This window comes from Lissotriton helveticus, chromosome 9, assembly GCF_964261635.1.
Source record: "Lissotriton helveticus chromosome 9, aLisHel1.1, whole genome shotgun sequence".
Classification (NCBI taxonomy): Eukaryota; Metazoa; Chordata; class Amphibia; order Caudata; family Salamandridae; genus Lissotriton; species Lissotriton helveticus.
The window spans coordinates 594,950,952-594,977,651 of NC_136070.1; the positions used below are offsets into that span (position 1 = coordinate 594,950,952).

The 26,700-nt window shown below is 46.9% G+C and overlaps 1 protein-coding gene across 2 annotated transcripts in view; it reads right to left on the reverse strand.

Annotated features, from left to right (window-relative positions):
• The window catches only part of MTA2 (metastasis associated 1 family member 2), a 386,348-nt gene that overhangs the window by 291,472 nt on the left and 68,176 nt on the right, over window positions 1-26,700 (reverse strand). For both annotated transcript variants that reach the window (XM_078660594.1, XM_078660595.1), the window contains exon 8: window positions 22,371-22,470. In XM_078660594.1, coding sequence (XP_078516720.1) covers window positions 22,371-22,470 — 100 coding nt within the window. The remainder of the gene's footprint in view (window positions 1-22,370; window positions 22,471-26,700) is intronic.

The following is a 26,700-nucleotide window of genomic DNA, read 5'->3' on the forward strand; positions in this document are numbered from 1 at the left end:
TGGCTGGTGGCAAAAGGGGTCTGGTCGGGGTCGTTAGTTCTTCCCCCCCCCTTTTTTTTCTGGATAATTTTTGTCCGTGACCCTTTTTCACTTTACCGGGTGGGAGGGCAGCAGCTGGTTTGGGGTGGTGGGGTTAGGTGGCCTGTTGTAAGGTCCTCCTCCGATCTTCTACTTTTAGATATTTGTAGCTAGTTGGGGGCGACAGGCACACTGCGAGTTGGGGATGAGCGTATGCTACATGCAGGGGTGCAGGGAGGGGGGTTGGAGGTTGGGGATCGAAGGGATTTTGTTTGTTGGTTTATTTGTTCTATGTGACCAGAAAACGCTATGGGTGCCTGTGGATATCCTGTTCTTTTTTGGAGATGTGGATGGCTACCGGTAGGTTGGGTTTGGGGTTTTCCGTCCTCTGCTGGAATGTGAATGGCTTAGGTGATAAGATAAAGCGCACCATGGTGAACCAGCTGATAAGAAGGCACTCGCCGGATGTGGCGTTGTTGCAGGAAACCCATCTCATGGGTAAACGATGTATGGCGCTACACCGTGGTGGCTATAAATTAGTGGCGCATGCCGGCTTCACTTCTGGCTCTAGGGGAGTAGGGATCTTGGTTAAAAATTCCTTTCCTCTCACTATTCAGTCGACGTGGTCTGATAATAGAGGCCGATATGTTGGCATTTCGGGGCTTTGGGAAGGTAGGACGGTCACGTTTTTGTCTGTGTATGTCCCCCCAGCGTTACAGGCGGATACTTTGTGATTTGGGCAGAGTGTTTCTCACACTGCCGGTTGGAATGTTGGTGCTGGGTGGGGACTTTAACGCTGTAATAGATGGTGAGTTGGACAGGACTCCCCCCGTGTCCTTTTACCTTCACGCAGATGGCTGGCAGAATTTGAGGCCACATCGGGGTTTGGTGGATGGGTGGAGACTTCGACACCCCAGTGATGTTAGTTTTACCCATGCCTCTGCGGCGCACCACTCGCTCTCTCGGATAGACCATGTACGATTGCCGGCCTCTCCGGCGGCCTCTATTCAGGAGGTGACTCATTTGGCACGGGGGGTGTCTGATCACTCGCCGATTTGGCTTCGATTGCGGATGGGAATGGGCGATGTTGGAAGGGTTACACCGATTAATGCATGGTGCCTGAAAGACCCTATTGTCAGAAAGGAACTTGCGCTTGTTACTGATCCCTATTTTCAAGAAAATGAGGGGTCTGTTACGTCTAAATGCTTCCTGTGGGAGGCTTACAAAACCGCCGCACGGGGGGGAGGTACTCTCCCTAATATCCGGGCAGAAAAAGAAGGAGGGCGGAAATAGATAGAGTAGAGGCGGAACTATTGGTCTTAGAAACTGCTGTCTCCTCTGGGATCGACCCAATGGCGGGGCACCGTCTCGGGTTTCTCCGAGATGAGTATAAGACCCTGACACGCGACAGAGCAAGGACGCAGCATGCTACACGCAGAGTAGGATATATGAACACGGGGATAAGGCCGGGAAGTTGATTGCCTGGCTGGAAAAGGGGGACTGAGGTTCCCGGTTGATACCGGAACTGCGTATTGCGGGCACGGTGTCATCGGATCCCCAGGCGATTGTAGATGATTTTGCCCGGTATTTCAAGGAGGTTTATACTTCGGCGGGGGGCTTCACGGTAGAGGAGAATGCAGACATGATACGCGACATCCCGATGCCGGTTCTATCTATTGAGCATAGAGAATTCTTGGATTCCGCTCTCACTAATGATGAGGTGGCCATTGCCATCAGAGGCGTGCATTCTGGCAGGGCTTCTGGCCCGAACGGTCTTCCCATTGAATTGTTTAAATTACACGCCGACCACTTGGCCCCATATTTAAAAGACATGTACCTTGAGAGCAGAGATTGTGGCGAGCTACCCTATGAACAACGCCTTGCGAATATAGTGGTCATTTATAAAGAGGGTAAGCCACGTTTGGATTGCTCGTCATATCGTCCGATTTCCCCATTGAACGTGGAGTCCAAGGTATTGGCCAAATTGCTTGCCGCCCATCCTGGTGAAGGTCATCACGACGCTGGTACATCCGGACCTGTCCGGTTTTATGCCTTGTCGTACCACCGCTCTTAATCTCAGTCGGCTTCATGGGGTGGTGGCAAGTGCGCCCCACATCCATGAGCCGGCGGTGCTGTTGTCCCTGGACGCCACCATGGCTTTTGACAGAGTGGAATGGTCATATCTCTTTGCGGTCCTGGAGCAGATGGGGTTTGGCCCGGAGTTTATCGGTTGGGTCCACCTTTACTCTGCCCCACTGTCTCGAGTAGTCGTGAACAACCATAAATCCAGCGACTTTTTACTTGGGAGGGGCACTCGTCAGGGTTGCCCTCTTTCACCTCTCTTGTTCGCCCTGGCTCTCAAGCCGCTCGCGGCCTGGGTGCGGTGGGACCGTTCGATCAGGGGATTGCGTTGGACTTCGGACTGGGAGGATAAGATCTCGTTGTACGCAGATGACATATTATACTTGACCTCCCCTCGTAGTTCCCTGATTGAGAGACCCCAAGGTTCGCTTCCGATTGAATTTATTGCCCCCACTGGCCAGATTACGCGGTGATGTTGCTAGGTGGAAAACACTCCCGCTTTCTTTACTGGGCCGTGCGGTCCTCTTCAAGATGATGGCCCTCGCGCGCTTTTTATATGCTTTACAGAATTCCTGTGATCCGGTGCCCCTGTCGTATTTTAGGGAGATAGAATCACTGCAGAAAGGCCTTTTGTGGGAGGGGAGGCCTAGTATTGCATTGTCGAAATTGATGTTGCCCTGGTACGACGGGGGTATTGGCCTGCCGAACATCAGGAAATACTATTGGGCGTCACAGTTGGCACCCATCAATCTAGGAGTCTATGGCTCGCCGATGGATCCGGATTTCGCTATGGATCGTGGCCAAGTGCCTGGGGGGGGGGGGGGGGGGGGGGAGTACACTAGGGTGATATACGCAAAATACGGTCGCTTCCCCTTGGTAGGTCCTCCATCGACGACAACGAAGATTTGGCACGAGGCTACAAGGGCCCTTAACTGGGCCGGGCGTATAACAATGGCTACTCCTTTGTGGAGCTCAGAGAAGTTGGGGACAACACTGTGGAAAACGAAAGGGTTTGACCAGTGGGATTTGATTGGAATTGCACAGGTGCGAGATGTGTGGGGTAAGAATGGGATGTTGACGTTTGAGGAGCTGCAGGCCAAATACCAGTTGCAGGACACTGAACGGTTTCGGTACCTTCAGATTAGTCATGCTCTACGTGCAGTGGCCCCCATGGTGAGAAGCCTCCGGTGGCTTCTCCGCTTGAGGATCGATTACTTGACGGCCACATGCCGACCAGAGCCATATCACTGACATACAATAAACTGATTAATCATACTGAGGACCCCCTTGCGAAGCTTAGGGATCAGTGGGTTGCAGATGGCTTTGTTTTGGATGAGGAGGACTGGAGAGAGGCGGTTTCATCCTCTCGAATAGTGGCCGTTCCAATGACACTTCGTTTGGTCCAACTTAGCATTCTACACCGCTCCTACACCACGGGTCTTGGATTATTGAAGATGGGGTTGGATGTGTCAGCGGATTGCCGGAGAGGGTGTGGGGGGCCAGGAACGTTCCTACATATATTATGGGAGTGTGAGAGGGTCCGTGATTTCTGGACAAGGATACACTTGAAGATGAGTGAAGTGTGGGGTGTACGGATCGAGTTGGAAGTGCGTCGCTGTTTGCTGAATGTCTGGGAGCACTCCGACCTCTCGGTCCATGGCAAGATCTGGGTCACTCTTGCTTGCGCAATTGCTAAGCGCAATATTGCTCAACTCTGGGGTGCGACTCAGGCACCTCAGGTTGGGAAGTGGATGGAGGACCTTGATTGTAACATGTTCCGGGAGAGGTCTGTGTATGTATCTAGGGGGCGTCCTCGTAAGTGGGGTAAGATCTGGGGAGCTTGGAACGCCTATCGGGGGGACATCTGTACACCACCCGAGATAGACTCAGCAGGTGTAGATTTGGAGGACTCCTAAACCTATTAACTGTATTTTGCCTTATTTGTATACCTCCGGAAGTCTATGTTCTCTATATGTATAAATGTCATACTCAATGCGCTCTGGCCAGTTTAAAGTTGTAAATGTCTTCTGTTTAATAAAAAGATGTTTTAAAAAAAAACTGATTCTTTATAAGACATGGTAATATGTACTTTAATCAGCAAAGGGCTGCTTATTTACCAACATTGAGCTCGCCTGATGCATGTTTCGAACCAGAAAGAATGTATGCTATAAGATACATAATCTGTAACAATGAATGAGATATTTCAAAATTTCTCCTCGGGTGAGAATTATTAGTTTACTTCTATTCATCTGTACATCTATTCATTGCCAAATTGCACATTTTACAATCAAGCTCAGCCTCCCCAGTAGACGCTGCCCCACAGCATACATCATTCAAGCTCTAGTGACCCACTCAGGCAAAGATAACAATATATTAATCGTCCAATTATCTGACAACACTCTAAGATGCCCCTGCTTCTCCAGCATGATTCACATAATGGTTTTGCCCCAAAACTCCCAATATCACCTACCTTTTTATTATACATGAGAAGTCCTGATACACTACCACTCACTTTCTCATAATACAGCTACAAACAAGAAGAGCCCATTTTTTCCACAAGAGCCATAGGTGGGCCTGGCAAGGCAACAACCTAAAACCAGCCCTGATACAGAATGTACAGGGCATGCCAAATCGATCAAAAGTATGCATTTGATAAAGATTCTCAGAGGGCTGCCAGGCGCACACTATATAAGCTAAATTATAAGTCCTGTTAAAACACCTCCTCCTCCTGTGCAGTATTCTCTAGGGACACCTTATTAAACACTTTTAAATGACTTTTCCTTATAATACCATTGCAAGGAGAGGCTCTGCCACAACCCCCGAATATAATTGAATTTCAGACCATTTAACCACTGGTGAGGCCCTACTAAAGCAACTTAAAATTATGTAATTAATCAAGATATACAGGAGGGACCATGCAATCGCATCCTGGCAGACTGGCAGAGTTCTACAAGCTGAGCAGCGAGGGAGGCATCTGGGGGCAAATGTAGGTGTTTTGATCTGGTTTTCTGTAATCAGCTGTTCTTGGGAACACCTCAGTCAGAGAGGTGATGCCAAGCTGCTACTTTCATGTGTCCAAACACGTAAATAAATTACCCTTCTTCACATGTGGCTTTTATACATGATGCACTGAGGAAAGTTCCTTTTCTTTAAGTTGGCTTATGTTTGATTGGATAGGTTTGAAGGAGAGCATTCCCTTTAAGACTTACTTTTTTGCTCAAGTGTTCATAATTGTCACACTGTGCATTAAAAACGCCCACTCAGGTAGGGACAGGTACACAGGACTCTGGCATTTTTACTGGGGGTTGTGATGGACGAGGCCTGTGATGGAATTACTGAAGTACAATGAGAGGCGTGTACTTCCAACTCTGACACATGTACTGGGGTCTGTGAGGGGATAATGGGAGGGATGAGGCATGAACACGGGACTGCGGCACTTGTACTGGGGCTGTAGTAGTTGTGCTGGTGGCTGCCGGTCACATACAGTAAATTTATATGAATCATGAGGGCTATAATTTGAGTGTGTGTGCGTGCAATTGTGCCAGTTTATGTGCTGGTGACTGAGATGTGTGTCTGTACTAGGATTGGTGATTTATGTACTGAGACTGAAATATGCTTGAGTGTTTTGTTTTGGGAGTAAAATTAAGGCTCCGGTTTTATGGTATTTGTTTAACATTGCCGTCTGCATTTATCCATATTTATTTTTGGGCCATTTGATCAGTATTTATCCATATTTATTGTATATTTCGTGAACAAATGTGGTTGTAAAATTGTATGTTTCCACATTTATTTAACTGATAAACCTGCACGCATACTTCGATGCCTGATGTGTTTTAGAAAATTAAGCAGCCGAACATTACAATAGCCCCTCAGGTAAATATTGGCATAATGCTACAAATGTATGCTGACATACGCCATTATGTAAGGAAATCTCATTCTGTGTTTTTAACTCTCTATTCTGTCCATCTACTTAGCTATTGACTTGCAACTAATGAAAGACAGCATGGAAAGTCAAGCAAAAGGGCTCACATTTTTTGTATTTTTTCCAGTTTTTGAAAATAAATGTAGGCATTAAAAATGCAATAGGTCTCACCTTTCATTAAGTTAAAGCTATTTGCTTTGCTATACAATACCATTAGCAAAGCAAATGGCTTTAACTTAATCAAAGGCGAGACCTATTGCATTTTCAATGCTTGTTTTGGGTCTCGCCTGGCGTTAGCAGCGTGCATGCGCTGCACGCGCCATGCGAGAGCTTCTTGAAATCGATGCAGTTCCAGAAGTTGTCTCAGCTCCTCTTCTGCAAATGTGATTGGTATGCGTTGTTTGTCGTCACTTATTATTCAGAACAGCCTTTGTTTGTCCCAGAGGGTTTTTAGTCCCTTCTGGTTGCCACCCGGTTCTCTTTAGGCCACACCCAGCGGGATTGGATCTTTTACTGACGGTGTGAGACGGTGGGTTTAACATTGACTTGCTGCACTTATTTTAACTATTGCATGCGTTTGCGTGTGGAATGCATTCTACGCTATTTTGTTACCCTACTTTGTCATTATACGCTTTTTTTTAAAATCTAAACAATGCTTGATTGTGCACATGCCGGTGGAAGCATTTTGAGGGGATGTCCGTAACATTAGCGTCCAGACGGCGGACTCGCCATAAAAGTTAAGCTTTTGTGGATGAGCTCGGAATAAAAGGTAAGCTTCAGTGGATTATGAGTTTGGTTTATTTATGGCTTTTTTGATAATATCGGTTATGCTATTAAGGTCCGGTCTCTGCATGTGGGATGCATTTTGTTTATTCTATGCTACTTGTTGCTATATCTTGCCTGTGGGATACTTTTTCTTCATTTTATGCTACTTTGTTACTATACGCTTGAGGTGCGGTTGATGTTTTCTTTATCTAAAGAATGCGTGAATGTGCACACGCCACTGCTGACACGTCACCGCTGTGCGCCTCACCGCTGACATGCCACCGCTGTGTGCCCCAATGATGATGGACCACTGCTAACACCCCACTCCTGACACGCCACTGCAGACACCACTGTTGTGCACTCCACTGCTGACACACCACTGTTGACAGACAATTGCTGTGCGTCCCACTGCTGACACGCCACTGTTGGGCCCCGCAATTATGAGTCGCCGCAGCTGTGCGCCCTACTGAAGACAATCCACTGCTGAACCCCAAAATACTGATAATCCACTGCTGAACCCCAAAATACTGATAATCCACTGCTGAACCCCAAAATACTGATAATCCACTGCTGACCGGCACTCCACTGCTGACCGGCACTCCACTGCTGACCGGCACAGTGATAAAGGCAGAATTGAATGCAGCCAAATTTGGAAGAGGTGGGCATGCACAGCACAGACCCACTTTATCTGAAGGAGTCAAGGCAAGGAGAAGGGTGCAAGAAGCTGTCAGCACAGCTACGATAGGGGGAACATTAGACAGGTGCATGAAAGACCAGGACGAATTCCATTTGATCCCAAAGCGGAGTAATGCGGGCGGGTGATGAGAAGGTGGGTGCAACTAAAAGAAGTGAAGTAGGGGGAGGCAAGCGCTCTGATGTAACAAGCATTTGCAATGCAATAGGTCTCGCAGTTACACAAGTTTGAGCTATTGACATTGTAAACGACAATGCCTTTTATTTATGTTTTTGAAACAAAAATATAAGGCATTGTTATTTACAATGCCAATAGCTTAAACTCGCGTGGCAAAAAAAATGCAATAATTTGCTAGAGTTTAAGCTATTGGTATTGTAAATGATGCTGCCTTTTATTTATGCTTTAAAACAAAACATATAAATAAAACGCATTGTCATTTACAATGCCAATAGCTGAAACTCACAAATGTGAGACCTATTGCATTGCAAAGGACCCACTTGTCCCCAGTTATAAGTATTTACATTTGGCAAAAATAGTAACAGCAGATTTCAGTTAAGACCCAGTGGTGAAATAAGCTGGTGATGCTTGCACACCTTGCCAGATTCACAGGCTCCCTTCTGCGTCTAGAGGATGGCGGGCAGCCCTTGTTGCAGCGCCTTGCGGGTCTCCACCTTCATTTGCCACACATTGTCATAGGTCCTTCCATCGCTGCCACACACCTTGGAAGTCAGCTTGCACTGGAAGTGGCACACGCCCTTGGCCATGCGCTTCCCTGCTGGGTGCTTGCACTCAAGACTGTCCCCACACATCGGGTCCTCTTTACGGCGCAGACGAGACAGCAGTTGCAGCGGTTGGGCACGTAACTGCTGGGGCAGTTGGGACTTGGGCATCTGGAGACATCACAAGGAGTACATGCTGAGGCCTAAAGAGTCAGCAGCACACTGCCCTGTGATCGCGGCCACAAGTAGGCACACTAACATGTTGGCATGTGCTGATTTCTGCATCGACATTTTTAAAAACTAAAATAAACAACATTTACAAAAATGATGAAAGATGTGCAGTTCGGCTCAACTAATAACCCTCTATTGTGCGGTTTAGTCAAAATAGTAAAAAAAAAAGTGTGCAGACAAGCTCACATGCACTCTGAAGCCTGCCACTCTCCCCTGCCAAGAAATACAACTGACTAAAAAACACAAGCCGGCATTGAGGAAGAGTCGGAGCAGAAGAGCGGCGCCACAGTGAGCATGTTTTATGCGCAAGTACACACACGGGAAGGTACAAAACAGGAAGGAACAAACGTGTGCCCAGCTGCAAAAGCAGCTGCCCGAATTACAGGGTATACTCTTGTTAGGAGAAGGGGTAGTCTGTGGAAGACGAAACGAGGGAAGGGAGTCAAGTGCAGGGCCACCAATGCATAGGAACGTAGAGCCTTTAAAGGGAGAAAGATTGTGTGGGATCGGTGTGCAGAGCAGCCTGTGGGTGATAAGGAAGGAGCAGGTATCAGATCTACATCCACCGCTGCAGAGGAACCGGAGGCCTATAAGGGAGAGGAATTAGGGGGTATCTGGGTTATACCCAGCCCAGTGCAAAGGATCAAACTGATAAATGTGGGCGGTATGGGTACCGATCAATCGATGCAAAGGAACGTATAGCCTTGAAAGGGGGAAAATGTGTGTGGGGGGGGGGGGCAGTGGGATCGGAACCAGAAACTTACGGTCATTAAACGGAGAAAGGGGCGGGTTCTGACACCGCAATGTACAGAAACCAGTGATTCATCACAGGAGGCTGTATCGGATTCACAGCCACCCATGTGATGGGAGGGGGCGAGTTTCGGGTTCAAAATCGAATGCAGAGGAGGGGTTTCGGGTCCACCCACCGAAGCACCAGAACCCGCAGCTGGTGGTGCAAACTTTACTCTCCGGATGCTTGGCGGGAAGGTGTGGTTGAAGTATGTTCTATGTCTGAGGGGTTGCGTGAAATTCTGTCACACAGTATTGTTAAACCTTTTGCTGTGCTAATCAGCCAGAGCCGCGCGAGATGTGACAAAGAGTAGTAGGCATGTTGTTCCTTTCAATCGTCTCGGTGTGGAGAATCAGGTAGCTCAGAGGTCTCCTGGAAGAATCCTCTGGGAGTCCTTGCTGCTATAAGGCAATGGTGGCTGTTTGGTGCGGCTTGTGGACTGGATTCAGTAGATCTATCTACATGCTGACGGATTTGTCAGTGGTGTTTTTTTTAGAGAGTCCAGGATCATGTTAGAGTCTGCAGGTTGCTGAGCTATGTTTTATCGTCTTAATGAATAAAGGCCACGTGGGTTGGTATTCCTTACGCGAATCGATCGGAGCTTCGAAGGTTTTCTTGCTTGGCCTCGGGAACGAGCCGAGAAGGAACTATGTGTGCATTGCTAAGGAGGCGGCATTTCTGCTGGTGGAACAAAGGTCCTATTCCTTGGAATGCTCAGTGAGCTATTCGCCGTTCATTCTGTACCTACAAGGTAGCGGAGTATGGTAACGTGATCCAAGGGTTTAAAATGGAGGAAAGGAGTACGATCTAGTGATTAGAAGGTCGGCTTCAGCAAAAAGTCTATCTCCGCCCCCCCACCTCCAAAATAAGGTTTGCGTCTTGTCCTGTTCTTAGCAGGCACGCATTTCAACAGATCGCCTCCTACGTGCTGGTCCCAATGCTGTGTGGTAGGCGGACCATACACATGATGAACACAATGAACCTGCTCCATGGCGCTTTCCACACGGCATCCAGAGGCCGTGAGCAGCTATCCGCCGCTGAATGAACAAGCATTTACAATGCAATGGTTTTGCCTTTGTTAAAGTTAGAGCTATTGGCATTGCTCTTGACATTTTTATTTATGTTTTTTTTAACATAAATAAATGGCATTGTCATTTACAATGCCACTAGCTTTATCTCTCGCAAATGACACACAAACACCCACAGAGAGCCCCCCCAAACACAGAGCCCCCCCACACACACACCCACACAGAGCCCCCCACACACACAGCCACACAGAGCCCCCCACAGAGCCCCCCCACACAAAGCCCCCCACAGAGCCCCCCCACACACACCCACACAGAGCCCTCCACACACACAGCCACACAGAGCACCCCACACACACACCTTCTGGCCCATTATCTTTTCTCCTCATCAAAATAACTGCCACACCCCTTTATTTGTTCTGAAAATGGTAGGTAGCAAGCCATTTCAAATCTAGGGGCCTGTGGCCTAAAGAGAACTTTCTGAGGGCATGGAAAGAACAGCAGCCTCCTTTTTCATGGATGAGCATCCCCTAGCTCGGTTCTTATGCTCCACCTGTCTTTCTTTGATACTTCCTCCATTCTTTCCATAGTGTCAACAGTGGGTCAATATGCTTTGTCCTTTCTTTCCATAGCATCATGGCCGCTGTTGGATTCGATACCAAGTCCCCTCTTTCCATTGCTATCATAAACAGTCTGTCTCGATTCCTCCTCTTTTCGTTCAGTAGCTTTCAAAGACTGTCTGGGAAAACGCGTGCTCTAAATGTAAGACTGGAGGCAAATAATATCTAGAGGCAAATAATATCTGGAGGCACTCGCATCATGCACACTCCCAGACTTGCTTGTGCATGTTTTTTTTGTAAAACAGATAAACAAATGGCTTTGTCGTTGACTAGTAAATAGCTTTATAGTTACGAAATGTGAGACCTATTGCATTTGCACTTATACACACATATAGGTATATGTACACAGAGCTATACACACACACACAGAGCTCCTCCTCTACACACATTGACAGGCTTTGTATACACAGCTACACTGTACCCACTGCAGCCACTGTACCCACCGCAGCCACTGTATCCACCGCAGCCACTGTACCCACTGCAGCCACTGTACCCACTGCAGCCACTGTATCCACCGCAGCCACTGTACCCACCGCAGCCACTGTACCCACCGCAGCCACTGTACCCACCGCAGCCACTGTACCCACTGCAGCCACTGTACCCACTGCAGCCACTGTACCCACTGCAGCCACTGTACCCACAGTGGCCACTGTACCCACTGCAGCAGCCGCAGCCACTTTACCCACTGCACCCATCATACCCGCCACAGGCACTGTACCCACCGAAGGAGCCACAGCCACAGTACCCGCCGCTGACAGCATAGCCACAGCAGTAGTCACTGGCGCTGTCCCCACAGCAGATACCATGGTCCTGCAGCCGTCACAGCCACCATTCACCCTTCATCCATCGCCTTTTACCACCACCAAAGTCCCCGTGTCTTTCCCCCTTCGTTCATCCATCGCCTTTCCTCACCGCCACTAATTAAGCAGTACAGGCAGGTCACCTCACAGGGCACGCTGACGTTAATTCCTAATGTCCGGCCCAGAAGTAGGGCTTAATTGTGACCTTGAGTCTGTTTCTAACCACTTTCACTTTCGGCACTTTAAAATGCATAAGCACTGAGAGGGGATGTCATTTGAGCGGAAATTGCGGAATCAAACAACTTGTTGAAGTGGCGCAGCCGGGAGCATGTAATGCACCTCCTGTAATGCACCGTTTGATCCTCGTGTATTTTGTTGGCTCTCGATTGTCACTTTTGCCTCATATAATGTAACGTTTGCCTTTGTATTTTGCTCACGTGTAATGTTCTCATGTATCAGTTCTGTTCCTATTGTGAAGCGCTCTGACGCCTTCGGGTAAAGTCGGCGCTATATAAAAACGCATGAATAAATAAATAAATAAAGGTACCAATGTACCCACGCACCGCATCACTCTTGGCTCCTTGGGCACAGTTCAACACGTTACCAGTGGGTGGGACACATAAATGAATACATGCATTGATTTGCAGCCACAAGGGGGCGATCCCGTCCTATGCGTCTTACTGGCCCCAATCTACATATGTTATTGAAGGTAATTCTCAAATAGTGTTTGATAATGATATAGCACAGACAGAATTCTAGCAGCATCACTGTACTTTGCACGGCAATATTTTGTTGGAGGAGACCTCCCCCCCCCCCCCCTAAAAAAAAAAACGTGCCGGGGGTCACCGTCCTGAGACATGTATTTACACGGGACACGGACTGACAGCATTTTGCCTGAAAAAGGTTCTAGGTGTGTTTTTTTGCTATATACCTTTATGACACACAGCACGTATGTACAACTTCAGCCGGAGGCGAGTCACTCGTGCATCAAATGATATGATGTTCACCCCTCTCCACTGCCCCGCCCCCCTCACCTGCAGAGCGGGGGGGGAGGGGGGGGGCTGCAGCCTGCAGGCCTCAAGTATAGGGGTATTTTCAGTCCCGCAGCAGCTGGACGGCAAAGCCTCTTATAGCGCACAGAAGCCCACCCGAGAGTTGGAAAAGTCTTTTGATCTTAAAGGGACCTTTGCCACCTTGACGGGATGCAGCGAGGAGGGCGCGTGGGAGGGGCGAGGCCTCGCACCTACACTGTTGAAAACTCACAGCATGTGCAAGCAACAGTAACCAGTACAGCGTTAACATGAACTGCTGTACCTCAAGGCAGGAACACAGGAACTGCAAACGAGGATGACCATGCCAAACACAGAATCGTGTAAATTGTTGACACTCCTTTAAACAGCAGGTCTTCACCGATTCAAAATTAGCAGGATAACATAGTTCACTGGGGCAAAAGTAGAAGGTAGCGGAAACAGCCAGCGGGAGGGGGGGAGCGGGAAAGGAACGGCCAGCGGGAGGGGGTGGGGGGGGGGTGGGAAAGGAACGGCCAGCGGGAGGGGGGGGCGGGAAAGTAAAGGAACGGCCAGCGGGAGGGGGGGGGCGGGAAAGGAAAGGAACGGCCAGCGGGAGGGGGGGCGCGGGAAAGGAACCGACAGCGGGAGGGGGGACAGGAAAGGAAAGGAACCACTCACCTGGACTTCCTCGGCCGGCCGCCAAATGGCCCAAACAAACCTCGACGAGCCCAAAAAAAAGCCCCGCCCACCGCTGCATGACGTGGCCAAAAGAGAAAAATTCTCGGGAACGCCCCCGAATCTGGTCCGGTCTTGACGGACAGATCCGGCTCCCAATGGCTAGCCTCCATTTATGGAGCTAGCCAATGGGAGGAGGGGGCGAGGAGGGGGCGGATACCCGACCCCACAGAGAAACATAAGGATTTCGCTAGCGCATGCGTACTTCGTACGCATTTTGCTAGGCAAAACCTAAAAACTAGGAAAGAACAATGCAGAGCGGTTTTGCACCGCAGGTCACCTCTGTAGCACGGCTTGTAACGGAGCCCGCCCCAGCCCTACCAGTCTTTCAGACGGACCGACTCCTCAGGAATTCTCACGCCATTACACTGCACAGGAGTTGACCCCAGTTATCGGAGGGCAGTTGCACATGTTTTCCGCTCTGGTTTGGCGCTCGGCTTCCTATTTACTGCAGGCTCAGATTGGCCAGGAAAGGGGAAGCGGGTGTCAGGCACGAGATAGCCGCGGCGGCATGTACGTCAGCCAGCAGCAGCAGTAACGCAAACATGGGCGACAATCTGTAGCCTCGAATCCTCTCCAAAACTCCTAAACCAGCAGCAAATAAACAAATGCACTGACTGGGATCGGCGTCTTTTATTTTATTATTATTATTATGTGTTTGTTTGCAAAGATGGCGAATTCTGCGACGTTTAAGCCAGAGCCACTGATGCAGTTTTGAGGAAATGTGACTCCATCGTACAGCACATTTTTCTAAAGATCTGCAAATCCCGTATATACCCATTGCAGGTTTCAGTGTAGGCTCCGTTGCAACTAAAAACCAGGTGGAATCGTGGCAGTGGCGTCAGATATGCCCCGTGTTGAGCGTGACGCCGTGAGAGTGCATGTTGGCGTTCCCTGCGGCTCGTGCCAGTGGCGGTGCCAGAAGACTTCGTCCGCTGTAATTGAGGAGCGCTGCGCGGCTTGTGAGGCTGTGGGACGGGGCGCCAAAGCTACAAACGAGGAGCAGCGCAAAGTGCCGGTAAGTGGGGTGAAGCATGCTGTACCTAGCCTGGAGCATGCTGTACATAAAAAGCGTGCCGCGCTTGGAGCTCGCGTGGTGAGCATTGAGCCGAGGGCAGGGTGGGAAAGTGAAACTAACTGCATGTCCGCCTGAGGCTTTCAAGGGAGACAGGGGATGGTGAACGCGCCTGCGACCTGATCTGATCCGATTCCGGCAGGCGGCGCGTGCCCATCTCTTGTCTCCCTCGTGGCTCGTTGTAAGCAGAGCTGACGGCTAAAGGTCTCGCTGCGACATTGCGTGGCGTGGCAGGTGCGAGACCTAAAAACAACCAGCTCCGTAGAGCAGATGGACGACAAGGGGTGTTACCGGGTGGACAAGGCTTTACAGAGCAGAATAAGGCTGCTCGGCCCTCACTAAAGATAGTCGCAGGTGCAGGTAGAAGGGATGTTTGGCAAGGATTGTAGGGGGAGAGGACTTGGGAGAGTTACATGAATAGAACAAGCATTGAAAATGCAATAGGTCTCGCCTTTGATTAAGTTAAAGTAATTTGCTTTGCTATGCAACACCATTAGCAAAGCAAATGGCTTTAACTTAATCAAAGGCGAGACATATTGTATTTTTAATGCTTGTGATACATGGAGTGCACATTTAGTCTACTTAATAAAAACTTTTATTTGTGAAGGAAAAATACGGAACTTGCATATTTGAAGGTGCTCGTATACCTGATAATGAAGAAAGGCGGCTAACAAAACCAAAGGTTTCAGGGACTTTATAGTTAAGAATTAAAATTTAAAAAAAGCTTAGCAATTCACTGAAAAAAAACCAAAAGGTTTCAGGAACGTTATAGTTAGGCTGACATTTCACTCGTCCAAACCAGAGAAATTCGGCCATTATAGTTACCCGAGTTAACTAGAACTCGCGCCCATTAATGCACTGCTTAGGACCTTACATATTACATCAGTCAAGACATGGTCCGTGACATCACGGAACCATCGCGAATCTGGTCTTTTTTTCTAATGCTTTTTTGGCCCTTTGGGACCCCCTGAGCAGGCCTAGGGGGTCAGGGTGTTTCTACCCTGACCCCTTTTCTTGTGTTTTCACGTTTAACCTTTTTTCTTGTGACTCGGTTGAGCAGTCGCAAGATGGCTGCCAACAAGATTGCAGGCACAAGATCAGGAGGGTTTGCAGATCCTCCGAGTCCCCAGTTGTATATCTGAGAAATGTTAAAATTTCTCAGGAACTTTGTCCCACACCGCTCCACCTCCCTCAACCTCCACACCCTTTTCTCCATCCTGCACCGTGTTGACCCTGCTACCCCGGCGGCGGCGATACTGCTGGATGCCGAAAAGGCATTTGACTCTTTAGAGTGGCCTTTCCTCATGTATGTGATGCGCCGTATGGGGATACCTGAATGCTTAGTAAATACAGTGGAGTTATTGTATACTCTTCCCGTGGCTCGACTGCGCCTGAATGGTACGATCACTGGACAGTTCCGCCTGGCGCAAGGTACGCGACAGGGTTGCCCCCCGTCGCCGCTACTGTATATTTTGGCGATCGACCCATTGGTCCGACACTTTCAAGAGAGGCATTTACAACGAGGCCTCCAATTTCGCACGGGCCCACTCTTGATTTCGCTTTATGCGGATGACACCATCCTCTATGTCCGGCAGCCCCAGATCAACCTTGAACCGCTACTCTTGGAAATAACCCGGTTTGGCAAGTACTCAGGCCTCTGTATAAATTGGCATAAGTCTGTTGTCTTCCCACTCACGCCCGGTACAGTCGAGTGGCCTAACCCCTTCCCCCTCGTGTGGAACCGAGAATCTGTGAAATATTTGGGCATCCATGTGCATTTAGAAACGGAATCCATCATTAGATTAAATTACGGCACCGCGCTGACTGCCCTGGAGGGACAGGTTGAGCGATGGATTCGACTCCCATTATCCATGGCCGGGCGTGTCGCAATCATCAAAATGATAGTATTACCTCGGTTTCTATACTTGTTCAATAATATACCTGTGCCCCTCACAAAACAATTTTTCACACAGCTACGCTCGCTATTATTGAAGCTGGTATGGGGTAACAAGACTCCACGGGTATCTTGGCGCATGTTGACGCTCCCATATGAGCGGGGTGGCCTTGGTGTCCCTGATTTTTACCTTTACTTTCTGGTGGCACAGTGCTCCTATGCATACCCATGGTTCCACCCTGACGCCCGGATCCCTTACTTGAAGCCGGAGGCCGACTTGGTTTTGCCGGGATCGTTGTCCACCACACTGCCGTCGGGCTTTCCTAGGGATCCACGAGACATTCAAACTGTTTCATCGACTTGCTGGGCGTGGGGAAGGCTGGGCCGCCTTGTCGGCCTCCCACAGCTGTATTCCCCGACCCTTCAGTTGCCCAATCCCACTTGGCTCCCAATAACTGGGGAATCTGTGGTACGGCAAACGTTGACCAAGTTTCACATTACCACCATCGGAGATCTGTTCCCTGACGGACATGCTTTCTCGCTTACAGAGGACCACCGCTTTCCGGAGCGAGCGTTCATGGACTCATTTGTACATACCAGACTCCGCTCTTTATTGTGCGCATCGTTCCCTTCGTTCCCCCTCCCTAATGAGGAGATGACTCCCCTCACCTTCATTATTCAACACACGTCAGGCACTCATTTAGTATCTAAGCTATATCGAATGTGCTGCGACCTCCTCCCTTCTGGAGATCAGGTAGTGCGTGCTGCATGGGAGGCGGATTTGGGATACACCATTTCAGAAGACCAGTGACAATGGTGCTACAAAGCGACAAAAGACATCTCTCTCAATAGTAAACAAACTTCTACACTTTAAATTCTTACGTAGACTGTACTTCACTCCAGCTCGATTGCATAAAATAGACCCATCACGTTCCCACACATGCCCCAAGTACGGCGGTCCATTTGCAGACTTTGCACACCTCTCGTGGTCCTGCCCCGAGTTACATGATTATTGGTCCAGAGTCCACAGCACACTCAGTGACATGCTACACTTAAATCTAGTTCCCATCCCTGAGATTGCCCTTCTGGGATATATGGCTGAATTCCCGAGGGCAGTTCGTAGACTGGCAGCGCGGAGTTTTTTATTGGCTAAACGCGAGGTGGCACTACGGTGGTGTGACCGACGTCCCCCGTTGCACAGCTCCTGGCTCCGGAGCATGGCGCACTGCAATGCTAATAGTACTGAATACTCCACCATGGTCCCCTCTACATCCAGACCTGTCGACATTTGGGGCCCGTACCGCACATATATCGCTGGTGCCATAGATGGAGACCAACCCGCTCCTGCACCTGTGGTGGTCCCCGAGGGAATTGGTTGAGGGGTGGTGAGGAATCCCGCTCTTAGACACTTGATTTATATAACACATTGTGTGATGCCTCTGTTTTTTCCATCCCGGCTTTGCAGTGGCTCGGGGAGCCTAGTGCTGTACGTATTCTGCTGGGACCAATGCGGGGTTATGCTGCCTTGGGGGGGTTGCTATTGGTGTCCTGTCCCACTGCGGGCCTTCGCCCCGGTCTCAAGAATGGCATTTGAGTATGCTCGGACTGTTATGTATTATGTTTATGTGACTAGAGTGACACCATACAACTCAGCTGTATATTTCAGTCATGTATGCTTCCTTTTACTTTTGTATTTCTTTTGGAAAATAATAAATAAAGCTAAAAAAAAATAATAATAATAATTCTCAGGAACTACCGAACGGATTTACACCACTTAACAAAAAAAAGTGTGCCTTCTGAACCAAGAGCTACCTTTTTGCCAAATTTGGTGCAATTCCTTTCAGCAGTTCGGGCTGTACCAGTGTCTAAAGTTTACCATGGAAATTAACATGGAGAAAACGTGTTTTGCCCCCCCCCCCTTTTTCCTCGATCCCCCAGGACTCCCCCCCCTTTTCTCAATCCCCGCTTGACAAATCGCCCCGAAACCTTCAACACAACAGCTGAAGTGAGTAGGCCATTAGTCTTGAAAATGTCGCTACGGGTTGTCAAACGGCCCCAAAGATATTGGCAAAAGAAAAAACGCTTTCAATAGAAACATGGTCCGAACTATAACAAACTACTGGATATAAATATTGATAGATCCTACTGGTGGTTGCCAGTAGGTAGTTACAGTTAGGACCTGGTTTCCATAGGAAAAGTATTTTTCGGTTGGCTTATAACTTTGGTGACCCCACACACCCACTTACACACCCTCCCACACACCCTCCCACACTCTTGCACCTACCCACAATCGCACCCAACCACCCACCCACCCACACACAGAGGCATTGACAGACCAACAAAGGCACTCACAGACCCAGTTACAGACTCAGTCACAGACACATGCAGGTACCCACAAATCCATGCAGGCACTGATAGACCTACACTCACATCCACTGACAGAATCATACAATCACTCACAGACCCACTGACAGAGCCACGGAGGCATGCTCACATCCACTCACAGACATATGCAGGAACTCAAAGACCCTCCTATACTTATGCAGATACCTACTCCCATGCATACACTTACACACCAACTTAAAAACCCATGCATCCAATTACAGGCACTCACTGACAGACCATCTAACAGTCGCACTCACCTACCCACAAAACCACCCACAGCCACTTACAGACCCCTAGAGGACTCTCAGAACCAGTCACAGACCCACACAGGCACTCACGCACCCACTTACAGACCTACAGACCCAGTCACAGACCCACACAACCACTCACATTCACTCACCGACCCATACAACCACTCACATACCCACTCTCAGACCCACACAACCACTCACATACCCACCTACAGACCCACACAACCACTCACATACGCATCTACAGACCCACACAATTACTCACATACCCACTTACAGACCCATTCATAGAACCAGACACACTTATACCCCCACTTACAGCCCCAGACACACACGTAACTCACATACCCACTTACCCAGTCACACCCCCATACATGCACCCACTCACAGACCCTCAAAATCAATCACACCCATTCACAGACCCAGTCACTCACACACTTTGTGAAAATAAAATGCATTTATGTAGTTGTAAAAAATGGCATTACTTAATTAAAATAGTAGTTGAAATTGTAGTTGAATTTATATTTTAAACATTTTAGAAATTCACTGAATAGTCCCAAAGGTTACATGGACGTAATTGTTAGAAATTAATTTATTTTTTCAAACATAGAAACTACAACTTGCGCCCCTGCAATGCACTGCATATGACCTCACATGCATGCCTCCAAGGCACATGCACCATAATAAAAGCACCATTATCAGTGACTTTGTGCAAACGGATAGAAAATGCAGTTAGAACATGGCAGGGCAATTTAATAATCCATCTGAAAGCGGTGTATCTGCAATAAGGAAGACTGAGAACGTTTAGAAAATCTTTTTTGAGAGCCATTTAAGGGGAGTGTGTATGAACTGCAATAACGTATGCAGTGAAAGCTGAAGGACCAGAGTGCAAAGCATCCCATTTTATTCAATAAGATTTGTAGTTATTGTACATAGATATTGGGTCAATTATTCACTAAATACCATCACAAATTAAAGTGGCAGAAATCAACAGCACTGCAAAGTAGAGGTGCAATGATGAAGTGAGCTACGCTGCAAGCTAATATTTAGAATTAAAAAAAGAAGCACATTCCATTAGGAAAACTGCAATATGTACAATTATATGTCCACTCATTTACACATCTGCAGGTTTTTGTAAGATGTTGACATTTCAACCCTACAAATCAAGAATCAAAGAGGGTTCATACTCGGGACATAGAAAGGATGGTGTCACTTGCACCATATGAGAAGAAAACACAAAAACCTCCCAGACAATAGAAAAGCATTCTAAACTAAACGTAAATCTTAGTCTTAAAGTTGTGTTATTTATAATTCACTGTCTATAATAAATATCTTACACTCCTCAGATTTAGGCCTAAGGCTGCTCAATCACACTAGAGCACTTTTGATTTTCATAGAAGCCCTGTACACTTCTGGGAGAATCTCTGGACTCTACACTATATAACCAATTATTGGTATATCACATAAAGCGCCAGCTTCCTACTTGCGCACCAGAATTTATTACAGTGGAAGAACATGCTACAATTTACAAACATTAAACTACACTTGCTCACTACTATCTTTTGATCCCGTGTGAACCTAAAGGAAACCTTGATCTAAGAAAAACGCTTTAACTAGGCCTTACACTTTCTAGAGCCTGCTTAAGTTTCTCTCCCTCTACCAGTTTACTAACAGCCATGTTTCCATGCTTTCATCTTACTTTCACCAAATCATTGAAGGGAAACCCCCACAACTCATCAAGAAAGCCCCAAGATAATGTTCAATGTGTCAAGACAATCTGGTGTCAGACCTTGCCAACTACACATCACAAACATTTGAAGGCACAATACCCCTTTTCATTAACTACAGACACCTCTCTCAAATTTGGTGTGATTTCTGAACCACCACACAAACTCACTGGGTCTTTTTAGTCAAGTTTCAGAGCTAGACACAGTAAGGAAACGTGTACCATGATTGAGGATGACTCACTTCTACTCCATGATAAAGGCAGGAATTCAACACTATAACTAATAGGCTCTCGTCAGCTTTTGACATAGATGACCACAACATTTTCATTACTTTTCTAAAAGTGTATAACTTTGAAGACATTGTTCTTAACTGGTTCAGATCCTTGCTCTGAAACGGAGTTCAGCAAGTGAAAATTGACATCAAAACACTCACCATTCGCTGTGCTACAAGGCTAAATTCTGCCTATTGTCATGCTATTTTTTTTAAAACTTTATTTCACATTACTTAAGAAAAACCAAATACAGCTTATTTAGCACATCAAAATATGCATACAGAAAATACTTCCACACAGGGCAACTGTACTGTGTTCATCTAGTCCCATCATATTCAATAACTATATGCAGCACAGAAACCACCTTTAGAGGTCTACCCACTTTTGACCGTATACTGTTAGTTTCACTATCCACTTGTGATTGTTGAATTAGAGAAGACTGGAGTGTTGACTAATAATGGCAATGCTCCAATTACTGGTGTCTCAAGTTAGGATTAGCCCTTTACTCCGCTGCAAAACCTACATCCAAAAGAAATTATTAGGACCAGATCAAGCATGTCAGTATATCAATCAACTGTCTACACACAGATAAGTAAAATCTGCAAGAAAAGTTCCACCGTAAAACATGCCTTTTCAGACAAGGCCCCCAGGATCTGGAATTGACAGCCCACAAATGTACATATATTAGCCTCCGTCACTGTGTTAGACATTTAACTGAGCAAGCACCTATAAAACTCCCAATAACCCTAGACTATATGCTTGTCTTATTATTCGATCATGCCTGCTCCACTATGCTATTTATGCACAGATAATGGTCTGGTAGCTGGATTCCTGCATTATATCCTTTGATATGCCACTATTCTTTATGTTCCCACTTCACATGAACCACCCTGCTACAATTGCTTGAGGGTGATCATTGCACTAGATTACAACCAGATAAAGAAAATTCTGCTAGCTACGACTCTTTCTCTCTGAATAGACAGATGGAGTTAAAACGTTAACTAAAGTACGTCAGATCCACTCTCTAATGAGCAAATATGGTCACAGTGCCACACCTTAAGGTAGAGATGTGTATACCTACTGGACAAGGGCAATTTACATAGGCCTGTTACCAGTTCTTCAGTAAGGAAAGATTCTCGAACATTTTTGCTGCATTTCTTTAAAGCTATACAGAGTTCAGTGCCACAAGCTTAATAAACCTCATGAACAATGTGTGTACAGACCTGGAAGAAAAGCCCCATATTGACCCATTCGTTTGGAAACAGCCCGCAAGCAAACCCTAGAGTCTAACCACAGTTTAGAGCATTGCAGGTATCCCAGGATTACAGCAGCAGTGCAGATGGGAGAGCACTTACCAATGTGATATCTCTAGAGGCGGCTGCAGCACTCATGTGTAAACTGGGCTGTCGTATGGAGCTACTGCAGTCCAGGGCTCGTGCGAACGTCCCAACAGCACTGAGAAAAGACAATAAAAGGAGCCAAAGAATGTGGGTTAAGGCACAGCGAGGAAATGTATGTGTTACATCCCTAGGACTGATAAGTAAACTATAGCACAGAGATCACAAAACACATTATTTAAATGTATACTTTTCCATTTTTTTTTTAAATAAAAAGGTGACTGTGTTCTAAAATAGCGAATTAAACCAAAACTAATAAGGTATGTTAAGACTGTAACCCCCAAATCAGCAGAGCATGGTAGAAGAAAAATAAAGCAGGAAAGAAAGCTCAATGTAAATAATGCAGTAAGAGAACTGGCCTTGCTCTTGAAAAGTCACACAGTGCACAGAATTGTCTATGAGGCAGTTTGCTTTTCCACTCAAGGACCAAGGAATCCATGGCACAGCTGCCCTTCAAATATTTGTACTCTTGAATATTTTTTTTCGAGGTTTTCTATCCTCACAACCTTTTTGGACGTCTTGCTTTTTAAAGCTTCTTTCTTCAGGTATAACTTTTTTTACACACCTTTTTCTAGGAGATAATTTTCACCCACCTTAAGACTTCCTGTCAAGATGTCTTCTCTTTTAAGGCAGTATCGATCCTCAGGTGGGTCGATGCCCTAGAAGGACAACCCAATGAGTGCAAGGTCTGCCTTCCTACTTCTGATAACACCATTAATTGGTGTGGCGTTTGGTAGATGTACTACAGAAGCTTGATGGACAAAGGTGTATGCATTTGAGCACTGTAAAAGGAAATATCTCCAGCTCCTAAGTGGTCTCTTTCAACAAAGGTGGCCCTTTCCTAACTTTGCTCCTCTCTTGAAAGGACACATTCTTGACACCACCCTGTAGGTCAATTGATAATCCACAGCGTCACTGCTGCTCTTGCTCAGTCCTCTTTCATGTGCTCAGCACTCCTTCATTCAAAGCATTCAACAGCGATAACTTCAGAGCGCTCGGGCTTGGTGTCAATGGGTATAGTGTGGAATAGGATTATTCCCCATTTCTAAAGAATACTAGGCAACTTCAGGGTGCTTGGCATTCCATTGAGGTTGAATACTGGAACCGATTAGAAGGGGAAACAACTTGAACTGAGAGGTCAAGAAGCAAGTTACAGAAAGTAAACGATTCTCTATGTTAGAAAAGACTCGAGATGGATAACAAAGTTACTATTTTTCACTCACTCAGTCCAGTGAAGCCGAGTGCTCAAAGTTTACTCTAGGAAGTAGAGGGAGTAAAAACCAAGATACGGAGTGACAAACAACACTGAATAACATCACTGTCCAGACAGTGCTTGTTATTTGGAAAGAGAGGGAAAAGGCTGCATTTAACAAATAGGCAAATGAAGGCAATTACAACGGTTATATCTACAAAATAATTGAAGGTGCAAGGACAATACAGCCACTAACCATTACACAGTGTCGTCCTCTGCACTTCTAAAGAAAAGATAGAATTAATATTGATTCCTTTATTGGTGAAGTATGACGGGTGAAGGGACAGTGGTGAAGGACGTTCGGGCTCTCAAAGACAGAAGGCTAGCTGTTGCTAAAACTCCACCTCCAGCTTGAACCCCAAATACATAACTATCCTAGGCTGGACTGGGAGTAGTGGGTGCAGAAACAGGTGGCCTTGCCTCCACCCATCAAGCCTTGGAAACACTATATTGCTACAAATACAAATGGAGGGTAAAGCTAAATTGCAGCTAAATCAAGAAACTTTCGAATAACTAAACTTGAGGCACTGCAGAGACAAACCAAGGCAGTCTAAAACCAGCATTGGCAAAGCCACTAGGTCTCGCCTTTGGGACCTTATAAGTGTTTAGCCATGCAACAGTTGATGTTGCACCAAGGATATTGTGCTCCATAACTAAATACTTATAAGGTCCAAAAAGCAAGACCTATTGGCTATGCCAATGCTTGTTGTATTTTGAGTTTGATGCTTTAGACCCATACAGCGCGGAATCAACTGTTGCGTGTCCGATATCCTGCACTCGTTCTGCCTGCAGTCCAGCGACAAATTGTCAGTGAAACTATCGGATTTTTTCAGCGTTGCCTTCTTGCAGCTACTCGGTCAGAATTTGCGTGTTAGAGACTGCGCATGACTCTCCTGATGGATGTCTGACAAACTGGCAGTCACTCTTATGAAATGGTCGCACCTTATGTGATGTGTGATTTGTCACACACTAGATTATTTTCTCACCCCGTGGATACATAGGCGCATTTTGAAACACTCCGCATGTGTTACCAAAAGGCTCCGCAGACGTGAAAACTAATGAAGAGATGCAAGAGTTTGGCCAAATGGTTGGGATGCCTGGGTTTCAGCAGCATTCTGTCACGAGCTCACAGGCATGTTGTTAAAGACACTTGGGGTGGAATTCGTTAAGTACATGTGCTTACGTCCCAGGCAGCGGTTTGTCTCTGGCCTCAGAATGTCATGTTATATGCGTTTGTTTGCATACTCCAGAGGTAGCAGATGTGCTGTCTTCTGAGGCAGGCTGCGTCCCGGGTTATAATTCTACCCTGTGCATAAAACGGGTAGTTTTATAGTCGCGTTCTATCCTTGCGAAGCTTGTTGCGCATGCACCACAGACCCCGAGGTCTGCCTACTATGACTTGCTTGCTCCCCTCGTTTGTGGTGGCCTCCTGTGTGTGGGGGTGGGGTGTTGAGGGGATGGTCGGTTTACATACTCGATATAGCATCTAACAGCTGTTATTTTCCCACCACACCTACTTTCTCTACGTGCCACAGGCTTATAAAGCTGCACATGGTCCGCAATGTGGTTTACTTTACTTTGAAACATAAGGAGTAGTTTCTGTCCTGTAACTCCAGTTCTGAAGTAGGGGTATCTCTGTTATAGTCATAATCTAGTGAATAGTCCCGCCCATGTGCGTGGACCCCGGCAATCAAAAATAATCTCTTAAGTTGTCAGAAAATTGCAGAACTGCAAAGACACTTAAGAGAGAATTTAAAGACAAATAATGCAGCCTATATCCACAGGCTACACTGTCCAGTACTTCAACTAGAAATTCCACCAAAATAACACACACACAGCACAGCCTGCCCAGTTTCTTCCATAGAGAAACTTGTCTCTACCAGTAAAAGCCGCTGGAATGATAGAGGAAGGCATGGACAGACAAGCCCCATAGGCTGCCATTATGTGGCTTAAATAGGATACTGTGCCTTTAAGAGAACTTTCCAGCACTTTATTATTAGTTCTATTTTTTTTTAAACATAAGCCTGACGTTTCCAAACGCCCACTGCTTCAGGCAAGCAACTTATCGTACCACTAAGGAATTCTCAATGAGGGGTTTGTTCAGCGCCTTCTCTGTGGACTTTCAACTGTCTTCGGATCCGTAACTGGTTGGTGGGCAATTATCCCATTATAGTGCTGCTTAAAACGTTTATTAATGATATCTAGAGAAGATTTGTTTCTCGTGTACCAGCTCTGAGCTAGGGAGTTCTCGAAACATCTGACAACACTGTCTCCCCTTACAGTCCCTGTCTTGGCTGAAAATGCCTGCAGAATATTCAGCTTTGGGAGAAACTGCTATCAAAACTCTCTTGCCTTTCAGCTCGTCCTATTTATGTGAGATTGGGTTCTCAGCACTTGCGGTATTAAAGACTAAGTTCGTTCAAGCCTGGATGTGGAGCACAACCTGAGGATGGCAGTAGCAAAAATCCATCCACAGATTGACCGTCTCTGAAAAACAAGCAAACCTGTCACATTTATGTTGGTGGTGTTATTATTAATCCATGTCATATGTAAAACAAAGCATCCTAGTAAAAACAATTTGCACACATTTTATCTTGGAAAGTGGTGTTTTGATCTGTGTAATAAGCCTCTGTCATTTCACCACACCCACCCACTCACAAACCTGCAGTTTACTAAACAAACAATCTTATTGTATTGAATGTTATTCGCTGAATATGCCCGGAATGTGCGCGTGGCGGTCGAGTCCAGAAATTTCTGTCAGGTGGTGGGGGGGCCCAACATCTAAAAAAATTCAGCTGGGGGGGGGGGGGGCTCAACCTACAAAAGTTTGAAGACCTCTGCACTAAATGATAGAATGGATTGGGGGTCTCACTTGGCTAAGGCTAACCTGAAGTTGGCCCAATCATCTGGCTGTATCCTAAAGGTCTTCAACGAGACCTCTCTTAACTTGTTGGGTCCGCCCATGGAAATCTATAAAGTCCAGGCGAGAGGGGGTGCGCTTTATGGTGCAGACCTATGGGGCCATGCTAGCGCCGC